The following is a 21,925-nucleotide window of genomic DNA, read 5'->3' on the forward strand; positions in this document are numbered from 1 at the left end:
CCATGAGTCCTGTCAGTGGATACCAAGGAGGTGAGCTCAGTACTTCCCTCTCCACACCTGCTCCTTAGGAAGATGCAGGAAGAAATGAGGACATCCTTCAAGTCTGAAGTCCTTCAAGAGAAATTCAAAGTCCTCAGAGGCTGCTCACAGGATATTCCTTCTAGCCTTGTCACCACTTTCTTGCCCTCCTCTGGACACATTAAGGGACCTGAACACTGTTCTTAAATTGTGGGGCCCAGAACTGCATGCAGTGTTTGATACACCACAGGATGGGGTTTGCCCTCTTGCCTGCCAAGACACACTGCTCTAACAGCTTCTATTCAGATGTTGTTGGCCAGCACCCCCAGATCCTCATCTGCAGGGTTGCTCTCCAGCCACTCCTCTCCCAGTTTATACTTGTGCCCAGTGTTACTCTGTTCCAGGTGCAGAAAATCCAGCATTTTGACTTTTTAAAATTCATCCCATTCATCACAACCCAATGCTTCAATGTATCTAGATCCCTCTGCAAGGTCTCTTGTCCCTCAGGAGCATCAAGAGCACCTCCCAGAGTGGCACCATCAGCATATTGCTAATGGTTCATTCAACTCCTGCATCCAGGGCCTTGATAAATTTGTTGAACAAGACTGGCCCTGGAACTGAAGAGCAAGGAACAGCACTGGGGACCGGTCTTCAGCCAGATGCAGCCGCAAAACAACCAACATTAATGCACCAACATCTTCAAAAGGCATGAATAATAAATGTGCTCTTGGAAGGAGTTTCTCTTTAGTGGTCATGACAATAATGCTGTTACTGCTGCCTGAACACTGTAAATCCCATACAGACATCCTACCTGCCATCTTGTCTGCTGATTGTGTATCCAAACAGAGGATTGTTGACAAAGCTGATGTTCACTCCAACTAAAGGGGTCCCATCTGCTGTCATCACCTGGCCTCGAATCACACATGCATGTCTGCAAGAAATAGAAAAATAAGAAATAGTAAGTCTTTTTGACAAATGCAGTTTCTTTCTCTGTTGATGTGGCTGGGAATTCCTATCTATTAGAAAGCCAAGGCCTTTATAACCTGTAAAGCTGCAGGCCATGCCATGTGTTTTGATGGTGCGAAGCTGCCCTTGAAGGCTTTCTCATGCATTGTGTAAAAACCTTGGATACTCAAAGTGAGGTTTACAACTACCCTACTATATAAAAGCAACTGCTGCAGCATATACTTTATTAAGTATAAATTTCTGTAGGATTCACCACATCACATTGGAATTTCACAGAATCACAGAATCTCCTGAGATGGAAGGGATCACTAAGCCCAGCTCCTGGCCCTGCAGAGAACAGTCCTCAAATCATACCACGTTCCTGAAAGGGTTGTCCAAACATGTCTGCAACTCTGTCAGGCTTGGTGCCACAACACTCCCTCAGGAGCCTGTTCCAATGCCCAACCACCCTCTGAGTGAAGAACCTTTTCCTAACAGCCAGAAGGGTCTTAATAGTATTGCCCTAATTAAAAGCAAGGTGTATTTTAAAATCAAAGAGAACTGAAAATTACCATGCAGTACCATGGACACATTTAAGGCACAAAAGCCACAGAAGATCCTGACCAAGGCTTGGCAGCTCATTTCTTTCCCATTTGGGAAAACCATGACAGAAAATTTGCTGGGTTCAGAGAGCTTCCTTACAATCTCCCTGGGGAGCTGAGCACACTAATAGGATGGGCTTTTTCTTCCCAAGTTTGGTAGATTGCACCATTTTATAGGCTACATCTATTCCAACTACTCTGTGATCTGTAATATGCTCTTTTATCTAAGGATTTCAAGGACCTTTACAAACACTGATTAATACAGCTAGATTGGTATTTTACAGAGAGAGGAAATAAAACATGGAATGATTTTCAGTTGTCCAAGGTCAGTCAGAAAACCTGCAGTAAAGCCAAAGACAAATTTTCTTGGTTCTCATTCCAAAGTCTGTTTCCAGACTTCTAAGTCATTACTACATTGCTACCTTAGGAGCTTCCCATAAAGACAAAACATCACATGTCTGTGAGAGTGTCTGAACCCAATTTTTGGCTGAAGGTAACTATTTTTCTGAGCAGCAACAGCAAATTGTAGTGTCAGTGTGCTAACGTGATCCAATGAATAATTTTTGTAAGTGCTGTCCTGCTGGAGAGCAGAGATTGAAAGCCAATGTTTCTCCAGGTGCAGAACCAGATCTCAGCTAGAGTAAATCATCCCAGCTGCACTTCAACAGACCAATGGTGCTTTGCTGGTTCACTGAGGCAAAGGATGATTTCTGAAATGTTTTGTAAAGATGATTTCATAAACACAGATCATTAGGGAAAGAGCCAGCTATTTTCTTACAGTCCACCTAAAAATCTGAGATTGTATAATGCAAGGGGATAAAGTATAACTTCTATTTAATAAAGGCTGCACAATTTTTACATTCCACAGTACAGCAAACAGACCATTTGCCAGGGAGCCTTAAAAAAATTCCTGCTGATCTAAATGGAGAGCTCCAATATTATCAAAAATTACTGCAGCGATGCCAAAATGCGTCTGCAATCTAAGATGTGACTATATTCACATGTAATTTTGGAATAGGCCACAAGAAAATTAGATCCTGGAAATGATTTTTATGTCACTGAGTTTTATCTAATGTATCATCACTGACTTCTTAGGAGTCATGTAGGAAAAGACTTGGACCACGTTTGGAGCTAATAATCCAACAATCCTACAACAGTTTGGGCTACAAGGGGTATTAAAGATCATGTAGTTCCAAAGTGCCTGGCTTCCACTAGACTGCTTTATTCAGAGCCCCATCTAACTTGGCCTTGAACATTTTCTGGGATAGAGCCAATGAGGAGAATAATATCCTTAAAACTTCTTTTGCTTCTCCCATTAAGGGCTCTAACTCAGCTTTTCATATATAACAAGTGGAAAACAATAATCCAGTACAGTATTATGCACATTACCCTCTAACACACAGGTAGAGCATAACTCAAAAGGATCAAGATGCCATGGAATATGCTTGGAAAAATGTCAATGCTTGGAATAACCTCAATGAAGTCAACAGGTCACCATCTGCAGTGCAGTTTTTGCGTTAAGTGAATGTGTCTGAGCACATCTCTGAGCCAACAGCAGAACCTAGGCTCTCTCTTCAGTTTTTTTCATGATCTGCTCCACTCTGCCCCATCTTTTTTTCCATCCTTCAGAGAGACCAGATGATGGGTTTGAAACTGCCTCCTCTCATCTTCTCATTAACTGAGCTGAACATTTTGTGGAAGACAAGGAATCACTGCAAACTCTTTCATGAATACTAACACCCGAGTACAAAAGAATTGGTGTTCTGTACCACATATTCAAGTAAACACTGCAACTACAAATGTTTTAAAATAATAAGAACAAGATCATACATTTCTGTGAACCCAAGAAGAACACTTCCACCTGTTTTTTTTTCTTCTAAGAGGTCAAAGCAAGTAAAGAAAAAAACACATGTTGCAGGCGTCTCTCTGGCTGCCCTACACACAACACATGTCCAGGCAGTTTTAAAGTTCTAAGTAACAGCACAAGCAGACTGGCCTAGACCCTCGGCTCAGTAAATAGGGGATCTGCTTTATATCCACAAGCATCTGCTCCATTACATATCACTGACAACTATTTCTATAGCAAGCACCAGCACAAGGTGGGCAAACAGTGAGTTTCCTCTCACCCTAGCAGCTGTAGCAAATGCATTTGACACCCCACTTTTGGAAAGAGACTCAGTTCTTATCCTGGATGATGCTTCCCAGCACTCATCCAACTCTGCTAACACACCTATGTGCTCGTGGACTTGGAGGCTGTCTCTTCTCAAAGAAGCAGCTCGTCAGCAAACCCAGCTGCATCCCCACCCTCCTGAGGACTCTAACCATTGCTTTATTTCCACGCTTTAAGGAAAGATGTTACCACTAAGGGGACATCATTCCCAACCCACAGCCATAAAAAGAAGATGGAGCGAGATGCATGAATCTGAATCCATTTAAAAGAGATAGAGATGGAAACTGGAGGAAAACTCAAGCCTAGACTGTCCCTGATGAGTCTCAAATCTTCTACTTCCCTGGGTGATAAAATTTGCCCCACTTGAATAAAACACAGTGCATTGGAAGCAGCTGGCTTCTCTAGAGTCAACATGTCCTTTCTGGAGACAAGATTGAGTGTCTACAACGCCCCAAGCCCCCCAGGAACCTGGTTAATGCTAATTTAGTCAGCTATTTCCTTCAGTTGACCTTGGTCTAAATGCAATTACCCTGCAAAGAAGTTAAGTGGCACTGCTAAGATGCTCAGCTCTGCTAGAAGGTCTCCAAATACATTTACATAAAATTATCTCTCATGTTAATAGAAGAGATTTATTCCATCAGTCCAGGCCTGCTAGTTCAGAGTGTTTTCTGCAGTTCAACAAAATTCAATTTCTTGTAGCCTGAGCCTCATCTTGTCATTAAATTATTAACAGATTCCACCTATTACCTTTGGTTTTTGGCTTATTTTTGTTTTGTTTCCTTCACTACTGTTACATGGGACTGTATGGATTCTTGTTTTACAAGGAAAACAGTCTCCATTTTCCCCCTTCTTTAATTAGACTTTTCCTTTTAAATTTTTTTATTTGTCATAAGAACTTGCTTGAAAGACCAAATCATTGTCAAAATGCTATTTACAAGGCCAGATGGTGTATCAGACAATTTTACAGTGTTGCTTTGTGAAGTTACCCTTTATTCCCAAGAAAATTAAATTAAGTCTTTCTGCTAAGATCTGGGCCACAGTGGCAAAACAGACAGGGGTACTCTGATGCCTTTACATTCCCATTGCTCAGAGACAAATAAAATTTGACAGACTGTCAACAAAATTCAAGCAGACCAAACCAGCCTTAGAACAGAAGCCAGAAAAGTAAATTCCACAAAAGCCATTTCACCTCATGGGAGCACATTAAAGATTTGTCTTTAATACTAACTCTGATCCAGTGTCTCACAACCTAGACATTGGTCCTTCCAACACAATTTAGTCACAGATGTCTTCTGGTGACAGTGTGCTTGGCATTTGGAAAGAAGGGAAAAACACTGTTTCTGCTAAGCATTTTTCATTGTAAGAAGAAAATTCCATGCATCTTAAATCCCACATTTTCTGCAAGAAATGTATGTTCTTTCCTTGACTGAGGATAGGTGCCATGGGAAACCTCACTCTGATTAATTTCTGTTGCTCCTAAAAATACTTCCCACATACCTCATTCACATTTAAAGGTTTCAATGTGTGAAAATGGTTATCATGACTGCTTAGCCATCCTCAGCCAAGTTATTAATAACAAATATTTTAATTTGACATTATAAATATTTTTGAACTTACCACTTTAACATTTTATTGGTATATATAAATATACATGCATATATATATATATATATATATATATATATATATATATATATACCAAGCATATTATATATGATATAAGTCATATATATATATGACTTATCCTTCTTCTCAGGATAAAACTTCAACAGAGCTCCATAGAAGAAAAATCCAGAAAGTTATAATTCATTGGGAAGAATGTTATTAATGAAAAATAATCTCTACAGCCTTTTCTTTTGACAGCAGTCATGTCAGCTGGTCTGTTTATGTCCCTTTACTGCACCTGCAAAATAAGAATCCCCTCCTTACAGAGACACGAGAAGAATAATTGTAGTAATCTGATAATCCCTTTGCATTGGTATTTTTACATTCTCATGGCATTCATCTGTGATCTGCTCAGTCTAATAAGTAGCTAGAAGTACAGACCTGCTATAATCTCATCTTTAGCCTTGGCTGTGGCCTTTTTGCTTGAGAGTAAGAGAGGATAAAGCAAGATGTACCTCGTCCATTTTGGGTTGAATGTGCCTGTCTAGTGTTAAACAACCTCAGGGCAGTCTTGTACCAGGATAGACGGAGAACTTGGTAGAATGCCAGGTAAAAGCTAAGGGCATCATGATCAAACACACAGACACAGAGAAAATGCCTGAGCTGGCAGATGAAGGACAAAAGAAGAAGAGGAAAGATCAGAACACAGAGACGTTCAAGTTCATTGCTTGTGGCAGTATTTCCCTCAAAAGCTGTCTGTAAAAACAGCTCTGCCCACTTGGTTCTTAACTGTGGAGAAAAACCTCTTGACAGTCTTTCCTTGAACTGAGTAAATCCGTCTGACTTTTTGAGTTCAGTTTAGTTGTAAGAAAAGCTTAAAGTCAAAACCTATGTACTGCTCTTAGCTGCCATTTGAATTAAGGAATTAAGGTAAGGAAAAAGAATGCAAATGATCCTTCTGAAAGTCTCTTCGTTAAAAAGAAAAAAGGCAGACTTTGATATAGGAAATGAAAATTGAAGAGGAGCCATCCAGAAAGACCCCCACACTATCATGGACAGCACAAGCGAGTTTCTGAAAGGGTTTAACACACGTTGGGCAGCTGGGATACAATCCTGCTGGATTTAGCAGGGCTTGATGCAATAGCACATGGAATAATGGTTCTAAACTAGAAGAGGCTAAATTTACACTAGATTTAAGGAAGAAGCAATTTATGATAAGGATGGCAAAACACTGGTACAGGCTGTGTGGAGAGGTTGTGGGTGCCGCATTCCAGGAAACATTCAAGGCCAAGTTGGATGGGGCTTTGAGCAACCCAATACAGCTGAAGATGTCCCTACTCATGGCAGGGGCTAGATGGCCTTTAAAGGTCCCTTTCACCCCAAAGTAGTCTATGATTCTAAAAAACTGATTAGGCTCATCTGAGGAGTTTGCACTAAGGGAAGCACCAGAACGCTGGTATCAACGTGAGAAAGGGACTAAATGCACTAACATTTGACCATATCCCAAAAGGGGACCTGCTAAGTGGCACTGACAGACATGGCTTGGAACAGATCCTGCCATTCCCCTTGGTGAGCCACTGATGGAACAGGGACCCTGGAGAAGGAGAATGGGTGACAAAGAGCCAAGTTTTCAAGAGCTCTGAACAGAATCAGTAAAAGAAAGCAAATTTTAAGTTGTTTGAAGCAACAAACTGCACCTGCCCTGTTCATTTAACCTACTCAGTGAAGGTGCTAAAAAAGGTCTCATCTCTGAAGGATCAGGAGATGCTGATGATTATATGGGCATGGTCCTTAGTTGTTAACCTTTTGCAAGAAGCCTTCTACAATATTTAGATATTCCATGAAAGACACAGCAAAGCCAAATGAATGAAAAGCTCCAGTGAAAACCCATTACTTAAATTGCCTGAAGGACAGGGGAAAAAGCTACATAATGCTCAGATACTTTTACAGATGTGGCTAATGAACTTGGTTTTTGAAGTCAAAAAATAAGTGCTTATTAATCAATATTTATAATAACCCCTCTAGACACAGATTTTACTCTTGTTGCCTCTTTAGATCTGGTCTAACTTGACAGTATCAACCCTTTGAGTGTTCTTCATCTGATATTTTTATTGTTGTTCAGTTTCTTTGGCTTCCCACTGCAGGCACCTGACTCCATTCTGCTCTGTGAAGACTTATAAACTGATGGTTTTTTAACATCTCCTTGAGCATCATCTTTTTTTCAGCAGTATTAGTGACTGCTGGTTGTTGCTCCTCCAAAAGGAAAAGGAGGTATCTTTATTGCATGAAAGCTTGGTAACAAAATGTAATATCCTTTGAGGGCCACCTACCACTCCTAGAAACTCCACGATCACTGCCCTCACAAGAATTCCTTATTGGCTCCATTCTTGAAAGATTCAGGCCCTAACTGCTTTGAATACTTTTCCCAGGAATTGAACATTATTCACCTTCTTGATGTGCGTCCTTTTATCTTTATGACAGCACAATCTTCCTCTCTGATCTGCCAAGCAATCTGGCCACTCTTGGAAAGAGATGCCACTCCTGCCATTCAGAGCATCTTGTGTCTCTATGCCTCATTGACTCACTATTTTTACACCTCAAGATTTCTCAGTTGAGCTATAACAGTAAGGTGGGAGGGTAAGAGATATGGAAAGGCTACTCAGCAGAGGAAAAGATGCTGATGACATCTGTGGAATTGTAAAACTGCCTCCAACTGTTTAAATGAAAGTATTTTAGAACAGAGTTTTATAGGAAATGCAACACAATAAAGTTGGGTTGTGCTTTACTGCAAAGTTTCAATGAAGAATCGTTTTACTCACAACGTGACTGACTAATGCTTTAGGAGCTGAAGACTCTCTCCTTTTCTCCAGTAAACCAAAGAAATACTTCTGCTTTGCATGAGGTATTAAAGAAACACAATCACACTCATATATTTTTAGGTCTGTATAATCCAAATCAAGTGTCCAGTAGTACATAAGGTGCAAGAAAATTTTTTCACCTAATATTGAATTATGCTTATTTCATGATTTTTCAGAAGTCATTTTATGGCCATTATTTCTATGAGAGATAAAGACTTTATGCTGCAATAACTTTCAGAGATGAATAGTGTATTCATGTCAAGTCTTCACTAAAAATGTCTGCAGAACTTAGTAGCCCTGTATTATTACAGTATTTTACATCTGGTATTTATTTTGTAAGCATTGGCCACATATTCAGCTCTGAAGAAGAACAGGAACAAAAGCACTGCTTTTCATTGAACCTGAGGCACCATGAAAACAAAACCAAGCAGAAGACGAGGAAAAACACATTCTTTTCAGGTTAATTACAACATGATCTCTCTTTTGACGATCATAGGGGAAGTTCCTTAACTACATATAAGCAGTCTGATAGATTTGTAATGATCAAAAAGAATTAGGAAAAAATGTCCAATAAAACACAAAATATTTTAATGTTTGGGATTATAAAACTGCTTTTTAATATAGGAGGTTTTAACCAATTTAGCAAATAAATGCCACAATCAAAGGACAGACTCCTTCTGATACGGCAGCTTTTTTCAGAGGACAGTAACTTAAGTACTGAATAAATATTTAATCAAATAGCCACATGCAGATCCAAGAGAATGCATCAACACCTACACCATAGTTTGGACTCCTAAATCCAAAAGTGCACATCAGTACCTCTGTAATCTCGGAGGTACGTAAATCTCAAGCCTCCAAAACCTGCAAGCATGAAAAAAACTCCTATTGAGCTGTTTTCTGCACACTCCAAGAGCTCCTTGGGACACAGGTATCACCTGAGACCTTTTAATTCTGGTTGCAGGATGGTGCACTATTTCTATCAGTTGCCTCACGGGGCCTTGGAAGAATGCCCAAATCACACTAGGAATATTCTGCTCCTTCCCTTGTGCTTGGTCATAAATATCTAACGTTTTAAAAATATTTTCAGAAAGCTGCAGCCCAATTTCTCTAATGACTGTACACAGGACTTACAGAATTACAGAATCATTAAGGTTGGACAAGACCTCGAAGATCATTGAGTCCAACCAAATTCCTTTTACTGACAGTTACAAAAGAGGAATATAATTACATCATGGTTACACTATCTATGTCAGGACAGGCGTTTTACTTTCATGAAGTCTTGCAGGTACAAATTCTACAAAGTTGATATAAGTAGCTGCATATATTGCATTAATTTACTATATGGGAATAATGTTATGGTAAATTCAAAATAAGAGGGTGAATACTGGAAAAGAAAATAAGCCCTGTATATAGGAAAGGTAAATTTTAAAAGTATGCTTTGCTCTTAATCCCTCTTGAAGGGATTAATTACCGAAATAAAAACCAGGAAGTTTTTAAAAAGCTATGACTTGTACCTATTAAGGAGTTCATATGAGTAGAAAGCATCAAAAGAAAAATGATGCCTTTGGAAGACAATAATGCTGGGAAGAAGAGGGTTTGAAGACTTGCTGTGTTAGCCTGGTTTAAAATATGGAAAATATGACCTTGCTTCCATCAATGCAGGTACCATGCTGTGCCACGAGTGCTCACCCTCAGAAGACTGGATGCTGTGTTATCTCTATGACACAGTTTTAAACAGATGCAGCATTCCAAGCTGTCCTAACCTACGGAGCTGCTGTGTTCCCTAAGCTCCTGTATCGCTTCTGTGTGTCTGTGTACAGCGGGTGCATCTGACCCAGAGAATTTCCTGCTGCTGAAGGGAACTGCATCTGCCTGTAGTTGGACCAGAGCCATGGGCTGGACTAGCCAGCTCAGGAGAAATCATCAGGATTTAATCTACACCTGCTAAGTTTTGGTTCTTTGATCTCTAACTTTGTCTTCAACTAAACAAGTGTTTCTTAGGTCACTGTATCACAGTTTTTCTTGATGAAAAAACACAGAAAAAACAGAGCACCTTGGTTTCCTTGGGAAGAAACCTTAGAAAGATCTGCTGGGGTGAACCCACAGCCCTCCATGAATGGGATGAAATGTGTGAAAAAAAAAGAGAAGATGCTTTGAGCATATGCATAGAATCAGAGAATGGTTTGTGTTGGAAGGGACATTAAAGACCATCCAGCTCCAACACCCTCCCATGGGAAGGGACACCTTTCACTAAATCGGGTTGCTCAGAACCCCATCCAACCTGACCTTGAATACTTCCAGGGATAGGGCAGCCACAGCTTCTCTGGGCAAACTCCCTCAAGAATACTAAGAAAACATAGCAACATTCTTCAAAATCACTTAGGACTGACCAGAAGGACTACCAAAACATTCTGAAAAAATATTATTTCTACCCCCTCCCCATTTTCTCAGCTCTTCTTTAGCCATGGATCAATATTCAGTTTTGCTTTTGATGGGACTTGAGACCAATGCAATTTAACTCTGACAATAAACCCCATTTATTTATTTATTCACAGTAAAACAGTGTACACAAGCATTTATAGCATACTTGTCTCTCTGAGTTTCTAACTGTGCTGTGTAATCCTCTCCACCTGGATCAGTAAGGTACGCTGTTCTGCCTGGCACACAGAGGGGACACAGGAAGGTTGAGTGACATGTTTACAGATGCCTTGTCACTCAGTAATGGGAAAAAATGTACAAAGTTAATTCTGATCAGAATTTTAAATCATCAAAACCAACTTTGTACGCAGAATACTACAACCTGAGGGCAATCAGGGACTACTCTTGCAGCTAATAACAATTGCTCCTCTCTGATGTGTCATGTAACTCAGATGGTTATTTCTAGCTGCCCAAGTAATCAGAACAGGTTGATACTATTGGCAGCAAGTAGATATACACAATCTGTCTCAAAAAAGGAGGGGTATAAAACACACTTACTTCAAAATTGAATGATTTGAAATTCTCTTTACAAAAGTGCCAATCCTACACATGGTTTTCTCAGGCACTTTAACCATGCCAACACTTACCATAAAAGACTGTGGATCAGGACTTTAGCCTGTTCTTGCCATTTTATGAACCTGTCCCTCAAAAGAGAACAAATATATCAGGTGTCCTACTTTATAGTCAACTTATTGACACCACTGTGTCTTGTGCCACTCCTTATGGTGATGGACAACTAAGAATGGCTTAAAAACAACAAAGCCAGCAGTAAGAATAAGTGGTTTCAAAATCAATAAAAGAATGACCAAATAGTAGAGGAGTACTTGTTATCTGTTCATCAAAATTATGTGAAAAGACATTCTGCGCATTCAAAATTTAATTTAGCTACTTGCTTTATCATCATAAACACTCATTTCAATATGGGTAATGATTACTTTTTCTTCCCAAACATGAATAATATATAATTGCTGGTATTTGGGAAGAGACAAGGTCTTTGCCTTTATCCATCAGGGTAATTTATCATTGTCTTTCTTTTTCATCTGCACTGATGAGAGAGCTTGTCAGCTCAGCTTGTTCTTAAGAAGCCAGAGTGTAATTCAATAATAAATTCACTCAAAGGCTAGCTGTCACAAGACATTCATTTATTTGTATCCATTAGGTGATCTGCACTGCTGTTCTCTCTGAAGAGTGGCTAAGCTGTGGTTTTGAAGATCAGGAAATATATTGCAGAGATATTCAGTCACCTCCTTCATGCTGCTGCCACTTCTGCACAGGCCAGACAGGGATGCAAATGTGCCCCAGCTCCCTCAGGGTGATAATCAGTCAGCCATGACCTAGTGAAGCCCAGAGGAGCACTCAGTTCCTGACCTGAATGGTGAGTGCGCTTGTGCCACTGGTGCCCATGCAGGATACCAGACACACAGGACAGAGATCCACACCACCTCTGCGCTGCCTGCTCATGAGGGACTGCTCTTAGCAAATGACACGGATCCAACTCCAACCCTACCCCATGAGGACGATGTCATTGGGACAGAAAGACAGAGGAAGTTCCATGAACAGCAGTCTACAGCCCTGATCTACACCAAGAAGGAGATGACTTCATGAATCATGCCAGCAGCAATGGGAGAGGGTTGTCCCAAAGCAGGATGCTGGAGCCCTCCATAAAAGTAACTCCCTCTTGTCAGACAAACTTTTAAGCCAGCCACTGGAAGGAGTGATGGAAACAGCTCATCTTGCCCCTGCAGCTGCTGTGATTTTTATAGACACTGAGCAGCTCCATGGATAACAGGGATATTATCACCTGTCTTTTGGAAAAGCAACTGGTGGAGTTTCAGTGACAATGCTACAGAATAAAAGCCACATCTACACATCCAAATACAGGCAGTCTTGCCTGTGCAGACTAACTGGGTCCCAGATGGTCCCAGACCATGCTTCCCCACATTTCAGTCACTGACTACTGCTGAAGCACTGTTATTTCCAGGGTGACCAGAGGAGCTGTTCAAAGATCCAGCTTTCTGGGAGGTGACACAAGTAATTGAAACTACAGAGAGAGGCCAAATAAGCAGAAAACCTTTGCAATGGTTGAGTTTATCCAGATCTATAGGATCTTTAAGAACTAAGAGGAACATGTGATTTCTTTTAAAATCTCAAAAGAGCAATGGCATTTTCAACAACCCAACACACTCATGAGCCTGGACCAGGTGCTCTCTTGGGAAACTATACCTTCTGTTGAGGTTCTTCAATGTTACTTGCAATCACCCTTGTGAATCAAGATACTTAACTTGAGAGATGCAATACAATCACAGCTTGAGGTGACATATCTGTAGACCATACTTAGTGGCACACACTCTGTGCTGATAATATGAGAATGGAAACCTCATAAATCATCGCTACCTCTGTATAGTTCTTCATCCTAACTTAAAAAGAACAAGTTTTATTACTTACAATGCATTTAATCAAAAGCAGTTATTAAAACCCTTCTTATCGATCTGAATCTTTGTATTCCCTCACTCCAGTAACCTACATACCAGACAAACATTTATGCTAGCAGGCGCTCCTTTTGAATTCTAAATCTCTCCTTAGCAGGACATCTACAGACGGTTAGAAGGTCCCTCCTACATACAGATTTATCATCAGACCTATGAAACACACATAACTCCTGTAGGAATTTATGTGACGCTAAATGACACATTCTTTCTGCTGGTTCTCTGCTGGCACTCTCAGAAGCAAATTCACTATATAATTAGAAATTCACACTATTTTCCCCCAGCTCTGTATGCTGTTGAATGCAAACAGCCCTTCAAGAGAAGCTGCAACTTTATTTTTTATTGTACAAATATGAAGATTCCTGTAGTTCATTAGTTGTACGGAAAGTTCGCTAAGCACAGATGTGTGAGTACCAAAACTCCCTGACTGTCAGAAAGGATACATATGGACCTGATAATAGAGTCCTCTGTGGAAATGCTAAGGAACTGCTACCCTAAATACATCAAAAGAATGAAATGGTGAGCATAATCTATTTCATATTCTGAAGACTGATTTTACAGCAACAAATCACAATGCCTAGTCCAGAGTCCAGACTGTCAGTATCCAGTACCTGTGATCTTTGGAATGCCAATGAAGGACAATAATTTGCAACATAAAAGTGTTTGGTTATAATCTGAGTCACTGTTGTCAGCTTTCTTGGACCCTGAAGACCTTGGAAGCAAGAAGTATCAGGGAAAATATCACATCAGGCCAATTTCCTGACACTGCTGTGATGATGATGTTAGCCTGTAGACTACCAAAAAAGCTGATATATGGGAGCTAGTACCCAAGAGATGCTGGCACTGTCCCTCCATGAAAAGCATTAGGTCAGAGCTAGAGGGGCCTGAGAGGCCAGTAGAGATGTAAGTGCTGAAACAAATACCCACACAAACATGAGAGTTGCGTATTTTCAGTGCCAACGTATTAACTGCTGTGTGTGGGAAAGCTGAAAGTAAGTAGTTCATGACTGGGTGAAGCTCAACAGAGTTCAAACCTACATGTTGAGAGCCATCTCAAGGATCAGGGTCACTACTTCCAAAGGGCAACATTCAGGGCAGACACTGAATGATCTAGGTATTTGACACCCCAGTTACCCTGCTACAAGTAATGATTTTCAGGGATGACCAGCCCTGACAGACAGGAATATACTTAAACCAAAACACTGAGATGTAGTCACAGAAGTTAACTGCTATGTTTTGTTTCCCAGTTCCTGTTTCTTGATGATGACTGTAGCAATAAAGAATTTCTTGATTTTAAAACCAATCTATCTTCAACCTGATTGCTTATATTGCAAATCACTCTAACAGCCATCCCTAGATGGTATGATTTTCCTCAGTTCTTCTGATGTGTCTAATATTCACACTATAGATTGCAAATAGCATTCTAGTTTCCTTCTCTTTTGTCTTTGTCGAAGGAAGATCTGTCACTGCTCTTTAGGATATACTTGTGCACAATGTCAGTCACTTCATCTAGAAGAGCTGAATGGATGCCTTTCACTCCTTGAAGTAAGGAAAGTGAGGAAACATGCAACTGCTTGTATGCATTGCAAGAGAAGCATCTTGCCATACTGGCTGGCAGGAAATTGTAGGTGAAGAGACAGTCAGCAAAACTACATCAGCCACAAAATTATTCAGGTATCTACTTCACTTAAACAATTTTCATTATTTTGCATCTTGCTGCCCCCTTCCATGTCTTAAAATGGCCAAGTGGCTTATGCTTCACCACTTACTGAATCAACTCCAAAATTCACTTACCCGCCTTCAAAAGGATTTTCCCCTGGGATGACGTGAGTGCTGTCCTTGCCAATCAGGAACTTGATTCGATCATAGAAGGAATGCAAGCTCTGCTGGGAGACGGGGGCTTGCGTCTCCTGGATGATATCCAGGGGGTCCGGGGAGCCCAGGCACAGCGCATTAATGTGGCACAGTGGCTGCAAGCAGCAGTCTGGGTCCATGCAGTCCACCAGGCCATCTACAGAAGGGTAAGGAACATTTTAGAGCAATGGAAACATGGAGTGCTGCAGACTTCAGGGTGCAAGAACTCCTTTCAATGCACACAATAGAGAAATGTGGATTTTCATCTACACTGAGTAAGGCATGTTCACTTAAAGTCACAATAAGGAACCCAAAATACGCAGTAATACATAACATAAATATGCAGTAGTATGTAATATATGAAAACTCATACATTAGACTGGGCCCTCAAAAAAGCGTATTTTAGATTAATCCTAGGATATGCCATTCCACTCAGTCACTTGGATAACTAACTCCAGAGCCCCTAAAGATTGTCATGGGTTTTTTTTTTGTCAAAATGCACAACTTCTGTACCCTGCTCCTAATAATTGCATCACACCAAAGCTACCAGGTTTGCTTTCAGCAGGACTAAATAGTGAATAAAGCCATGGTATCTACCACGGCTGCAGAGAGATCTATACACGTAACCTAGTAAAATAGAGTAGAAAGTAAAGGAGATTTTGCTGGGAAGGTTTGATCTCTTTTGACCTTGGTAACATTGATTTGATACTGACACAGAGTAACAGATGACCTCAAACTCTCTGGATATAAATCTTGCACTTTCAGCACCATTAAATTAATAGTAACAACAATAATAGCAGTGGACACACATGAAAAGGCTTGCTGAGTGTAGTCCAGTAAAATGAGGGTTTGCATATCTGTCAAGCCATCAAATGCAGATAGTACCACTTCCCCTCCCACCGCCATAGCAACATGCCTCATTCGTTTGGAGATGCCACTGCTCACTGCAAACAGCACAGTAAAAAGCGGTGACAGGAAAAGAAATACCAAAAAAGCTCAAAAGAGGTTTGATGAAGCATCACATTTAGCAATAAAGGTTGTTAGCATGTACTGGAGACAGATCTTTAAATCAGATAAGGGAACTGGATGTTTTTGTTCTGGGGTAATGGGATACAGAGCCCTTCACTTCCAACTCATCAGTTCAAGCAAGACAGTTTGACAGTGAATGAAAATTACTACCATGTGATGGCTGTTCACAGACCTATGTGAAATGAACGGTTGGTCTCTGTGCAGCTGCTGAGAGCTCCATATGTCACAGACACCACCTTTACAGCAAGCATCCAACTAACGACTCCAGCAGAGAGGCAAGAAATGAACGTGCCTCTCTGGCACAGGAGAACAACACTGTCCTGAGAGGCAGAGCCCTCCTGAAGTGGGATGAAATCTTAGCTTTCCGGATAATGGATTTTTTTTTTTATCTCAAAGAAACAGTACATTAAAAAAAGACATTCTGTTATTATTACTGTTTGTGAGCTTCCATTTTGTCCCATTTTTACCACTATGAATTAGAAGTCCTTTCACTAATGTTATTGGCATTACTATGTATTTACTGCAATATAAAGAGGATGAAATCTGATATTTCATTGTTCTAGTGCTTAAGATGGCTTACACATCATGGACTTGGATTCTGTTAAGTTATACCTGTTCGAATCTTGGAATACTTTAGTGTTAAAAACATCACTGACATCATCATTTCATGGGGTTACTCACACACAGAAAGCTGAACAAGCCTGGAAGGGGCTCCCAGACCTTCCTGTGTCCAAGTAGGTCAAAGACAATGAGTACCTGCTCCGAGTTCACGTACACACACATAGACACACTGGGTCACTTCCACAAGTGCTCTGCATTTGCCATTAACGATAATGGGAGCACTATTAGGCCAGCAAAAGTGCTTTGGAAAATCCCATCTTTTACCCTTACCTCCGTCTGTCCTAACATCTCTACATCTTTGTAACTCCTTACAAAATTGCCACAAAAAATGTTCATCTATCTTGGACACTAAACCTATCCATTGGCCTTTTCTCTTGATGACTAGTGATAATGAAAAATAACTAATTAGAATTTCTTTGCCCATTAAAAAAATTGCTTGCTGCAGATGATTAGATCAGTAGGATTCTGGAAGGTCAAATCTCAGATGGAGTTTGAGAGACTGTGCACAGAATACAGACTGGCTTAGATGCAACAGGCTTAGTCACAGCTACCTACTAAAAAAAAAAGGAAAAAAAAAAGAAAAAAAGAAAAACAAACAACAAACCAGCCTTGTTACTATATTGACTACAGTTTCAAGCAAGATAAAATGTTGTCTTTTTCTCACACACATTAATAACGTTTTCTAAGGCTACAGACACTTGGCTGAAAGGATGGCAAACCAGCTGTACCATGCCTCTTCATTAACCTGTCTTTTTTCTAGGGATCACAAATGTGTTTTGGGGCCTGAGGCTGCAAGACAGCAAGAAAATGTTGTCTTTGTAGGAAACTGCAGATAAATGTTTGAAGAATAGATGCAGAGGACAATGTTTTGAATAGGTGAGAATGATGAGCACTCATCTGCAGATAAGCCTTTCAGCTAATGTGGTTTGGACCTATATGGAATAAATTGAGGAAAACTACACCGGAAAGGTTTGTCACTGACGTCCGAAATTCATGAAGGCACTCGAGGGCTGAAATGGCATTTAGCTACTCAACTCCCTCTAACACCAAGAGCAGTTTCACGACAAAGCATTTCTTTAGCTTAGGAAAATGTAATGGCTATTTTTGGCTGAGTCATGCAGAAGTACAAGAGTTAATCTACAAACCAAGTCATAAGTAGTGAAGTCCCCACGTGCAAACTGTTTTTCTTGGTTTTTTTTAATGTATGGTCCAAAAGTCATCCAAGTGGTGCCCTGCAGTGACTTGTCCGGAGATATAATGACAGCGCACACAGCTATGACTTCTCATGCCCTGAGATCTCTCACTGGATCCACCAGAAGAGTGAGGATAAAGTGACATTTGCAAGAAGCTCCTGACCCATGACTCTGGCATTAACTGTCTAATTCAACAAAAACAATATGAAGTTGTAATACAAAACACCTTTGAAATCCATAAAGCATAAAGGTGAATTTTCACTAGAAATCACTGCAAATTTTTCAGACAGGTTACAGAGGGGGGTGAACATCGGGTCAATGCCCTCTGCACCCCAAGTTTAGCAGCAGCAAAGAAGTCCCAGAGACCCATGACCTGCATGTGGATTCCTAACTCCAGCAGATCCCAGAGCACAAGTAGACCGCACAGCAAGTTTTTAGTTGTGGATGCCTTTACACAGCTCTTGGTTTTAAAAAGTGACAGCTCCCTTACTTAACTATAACTGTAATATGACCATGGCACTTCAGAGCAGAGAACAAATGTGTTGCTGAATTATCTCTGTGAGAAGTTTAAAGTCTTGCACAGGGGGTTTACTGCAATTCATATGTTTTAAGGCCACTATGATCAGTTTGTCTGACCTCTTATACCCATAGGCTGTTGATTTTTTTCCCACCCAGAACTGGATTAAAGCCTGTGTTTTAGAAAAATATCTCATATACCAAAGAGAGCTGATTATAGTGAGTCAGCCAATTCCTCCAATAAGCTTCTGAAATGCTTAATTACTGCTAGGGAACTGTGTCATATTTCAAGGTTGGATTTGTCTAACTCCAGTATCCCATGACTGGTCTTGTTTGGCTTTTGTCCATAAAGTTACCAATAGTTCCTTCTGCCCTGCATGCTCTGATGTCATTTCCATGTGCAAGTACCTCCACACAGAACAATAATCCATTCCAAATCTTTTCTCTGAACAGCTAAGGAAGAACAAAATTCCCAGTTTAAGGTTTGTTTCCCATCCACTGGACTTTTTGGTGTATGACATCCTTTGATCTCTTTCCAGTAATTTCACATCTGTTCCGTGTGGACACCAACACTGGACACAGCACTATGTCAGCAATATTGGGTGCAGAGAAGAGACCACTTCCTCTTCTCCAAATAATTTTTGGGCTTCTATACTCCTAAGGTTCACAGAGGTGAAGGTGCAAAAGCCTTGCACTGAAAAGTCATGTTGAGTCAACTACCTCCAGTGACCTCAAAATCCTGTTCTGAGTCATTGCTTCTCAAGAATCTCTCAATCCTCCAGTATAACATCCTTTCTTTGTTCCCAGGGCTATTTTGCATTTTGCTGCATTATGATATATTTTGTTTGATTGTGACCTTGCAGAGATGTGAATCAGATCACTCTGTGTCAAAATGATCTGGGTACATTATTTACCACCATACTGAGCTTTAGGTGAACTAAAAATTTTACCAGGAGAGAAGTAAACTACATTCTAAGACAATAATGAAAATGCTGAGTAGGGCTGGATACAACAACCAGTTCCAAAGGATCCCTACAGAAACATCTTCAATCATGGATGCCTTCCAATTAACAAATTAATTCAGAGATGGGTCACTAAGCCAGGTTTTAGGACATCTCTTGTGTTCCTTCTTATTTCCATGCAATAGGAACTTTTACATCTTTGAGACTGTTTATGCATTCTATATACACATACATATCCTTTGACAGTCCTGCTAAAATCAAACCCAAACTCTTTTATGCCACTTCCTTTGCAGGAAGCCTGAAATAAACACCTTTTTGCAATCTTACAGTTACCATGGGGTGAATCAAACCACTGTTGTTGTGAAAAGGGAGCCATTGGCAAGACATTGTCACATCTGGTAAATAATGTGTTCAGTGGTTCACATCTTTCACTAAGATTCAAGTAATCAGAGAATAAAGCAGAGTGGATGGCACCTCTGCAGGTCATCTTGTGAGCCCTGGCTCATTCCTTTCAGAGAGGGACATGAGGGAGAATGAATCAGGCTCAGCAGAAACCCTTTATTTTCTGCCATTGAGGATAAAGGAGCTCCAATTTATTCAGCCAAAACTGTGTTTTAGGGGACCAAGACCATTTTTATCAGGTAATCTGCATTCTGTATATCACTAGACAATGAGTTTTATTTTGGGATGACTCATCCAGCTTGTATCTTGTGGGTGGAGTTGCAATTTTTTTTTTTAGAATGAGGCTCTGACTCCCTTAAAGACTGCAAATCTACCAATCCCATTAGTGAGCTCTTCAAACTACTACTTTAGACTGGAAACTCCCTGGGAGCAGAGACTGTCTTTTTATTTTCTGTTCACAAAACATCTATTCCAGTCTCAAAGGGCTCTGAAGTATCAGCATAACCCAATGAAATAACCACAGTTCTCAATGAAGTTTCGTATCTGCAATGTATGTTCAGCTTTTCCTCCCTGGGAGCATTGTTTCATGGAAGGGGTTAAACACCAAAGGTATTTGTGTCTTCTTGGAGCAGGACCTTGGCCTAATGAGTAACATTTCCATAATGCCAGCTGGAGAACACCTGATTTTAACTGACTTTAAACATTCGCTAAGACTACTGAGACAGTGACACTAGATAATGACAGCAGATGGAAATGCTGACCTCACTCAGGAATTTCACAAGATACTCCTTATCATCACTGCCTTCCACAAACAGTCACCTGGATACCGAATTTAAGAGGACCTAAAATTACTTGGCTTTCAAACACTGCTCATGACCCATCACTTTTTGAAAACCACATCCTGTATGATGTTTGTCTATATGATGCAGGCAAAAAAATACATCCACCCAAACCAACCAGATATTTTAAAATTCCTGCAAAATAATTACTCTTCAGCAGCAATGGAGCTATTTGCTGTCCCTGCTCTCCTTGAGTTGTTGCTGCATTTGCTGGCTGCAAAGTGCTCACAAAACCCACAGCAGTCTCATTTCTCCTTTGCGTCCTGTGCAGTCAGCTTCCAAGCTCCTCACTCACTGCCACGCAGCACTCAAAGGTGTCAAGGATTAGAGCTTTGTACAGAAGCAAAGACCTGATTCTGAAACACTGCTTCTGTAGCAAACAAGATCAGCTGAGAGCTAATAAAATTTCAAATTAGCTGTGACTTTTCATGGCCCTACAATTGTGTTGGCTGATTTAATGGGCAGTGTCTTAACCGGCTGAGACTGAATAATCGAGCATTTCTACAGAGTTATGGATGCTGCAACAAAAATCAGTCATGGTAACATCACCAACAGAATGCAAATAACCTGCAGCCAGTGGTGTTATTATGTGTTTAAGCAGACTCTGACAGCTGCTGCATGTCAAGTGTCAGGCTGGAACAGGCAGGCCATGGGTAGGGATGGACCTCTTTGTACACAGAGAGCATTCTGTGAAACTGTGACGCACTCTGGGAGCCCCAGGCAGACAGGCAGTCAGAGGGAGGTGAGCTTAAGGAGCCTGATTAGGGTGAATCTGGGACAGCATACATGACAAACTCAAGGATTGCTCCTGCTAAAGACTATGACACTTTTTGTCACTGACTGCAGTGGGATGAGCCTCAATGAGAAACTGTATCAGGCAAAGCAAAACTAGGAAGTAAAAACAACAATAAAACCTCATTGTCTCCCATGGGAGTATTTCCACTGGCAACAAAAGCATAAAATGCACTGATTATACAAATAATCATGTCTCTCACCTCATCTAGTTCTTATTTTTCAGTTCCCTTTCTGTGCCACTCTTCAGGCAACATTATCACTTTTTGTGGGGACACTGTCTTGTCCTGTGATGCTTTTGGATGAATTACTGGGAGAGTTTGGGTGGGAAAGGTTTTATATGTAAATGCTCAAAGGTAAAGATAACAAAGTCTTAGTCTTACCCTTGAGTAAATCAGGTTTTACTCTTTCAGTTCCAATCTAAACTCTGGTTTAGAGGAAGGCCCTAAAGGAATGGCTCAGTATTTTTGCACAAACAAGTTATTGTTCACATGGATGTTTGTGCTGATAAAGGTTTTATACGAATAATGATGTTCTGATCCAGTTCTTGAGCTG

At 40.5% G+C, this 21,925-nt stretch overlaps 1 protein-coding gene across 19 annotated transcripts in view; it reads right to left on the reverse strand.

Annotated features, from left to right (window-relative positions):
- Positions 1-21,925, reverse strand: part of TENM4 (teneurin transmembrane protein 4) — a 1,547,018-nt gene that overhangs the window by 84,301 nt on the left and 1,440,792 nt on the right. For all 19 annotated transcript variants that reach the window (XM_038158275.1, XM_038158258.1, XM_038158266.1 and 16 more), the window contains 2 exons: positions 14,957-15,173; positions 830-949 (listed from right to left, as the gene is read on the reverse strand). In XM_038158275.1, coding sequence (XP_038014203.1) covers positions 830-949; positions 14,957-15,173 — 337 coding nt within the window. The remainder of the gene's footprint in view (positions 1-829; positions 950-14,956; positions 15,174-21,925) is intronic.

Source organism: Motacilla alba, chromosome 1 (genome assembly GCF_015832195.1).
Source record: "Motacilla alba alba isolate MOTALB_02 chromosome 1, Motacilla_alba_V1.0_pri, whole genome shotgun sequence".
In the NCBI taxonomy this organism is placed as follows: Eukaryota; Metazoa; Chordata; class Aves; order Passeriformes; family Motacillidae; genus Motacilla; species Motacilla alba.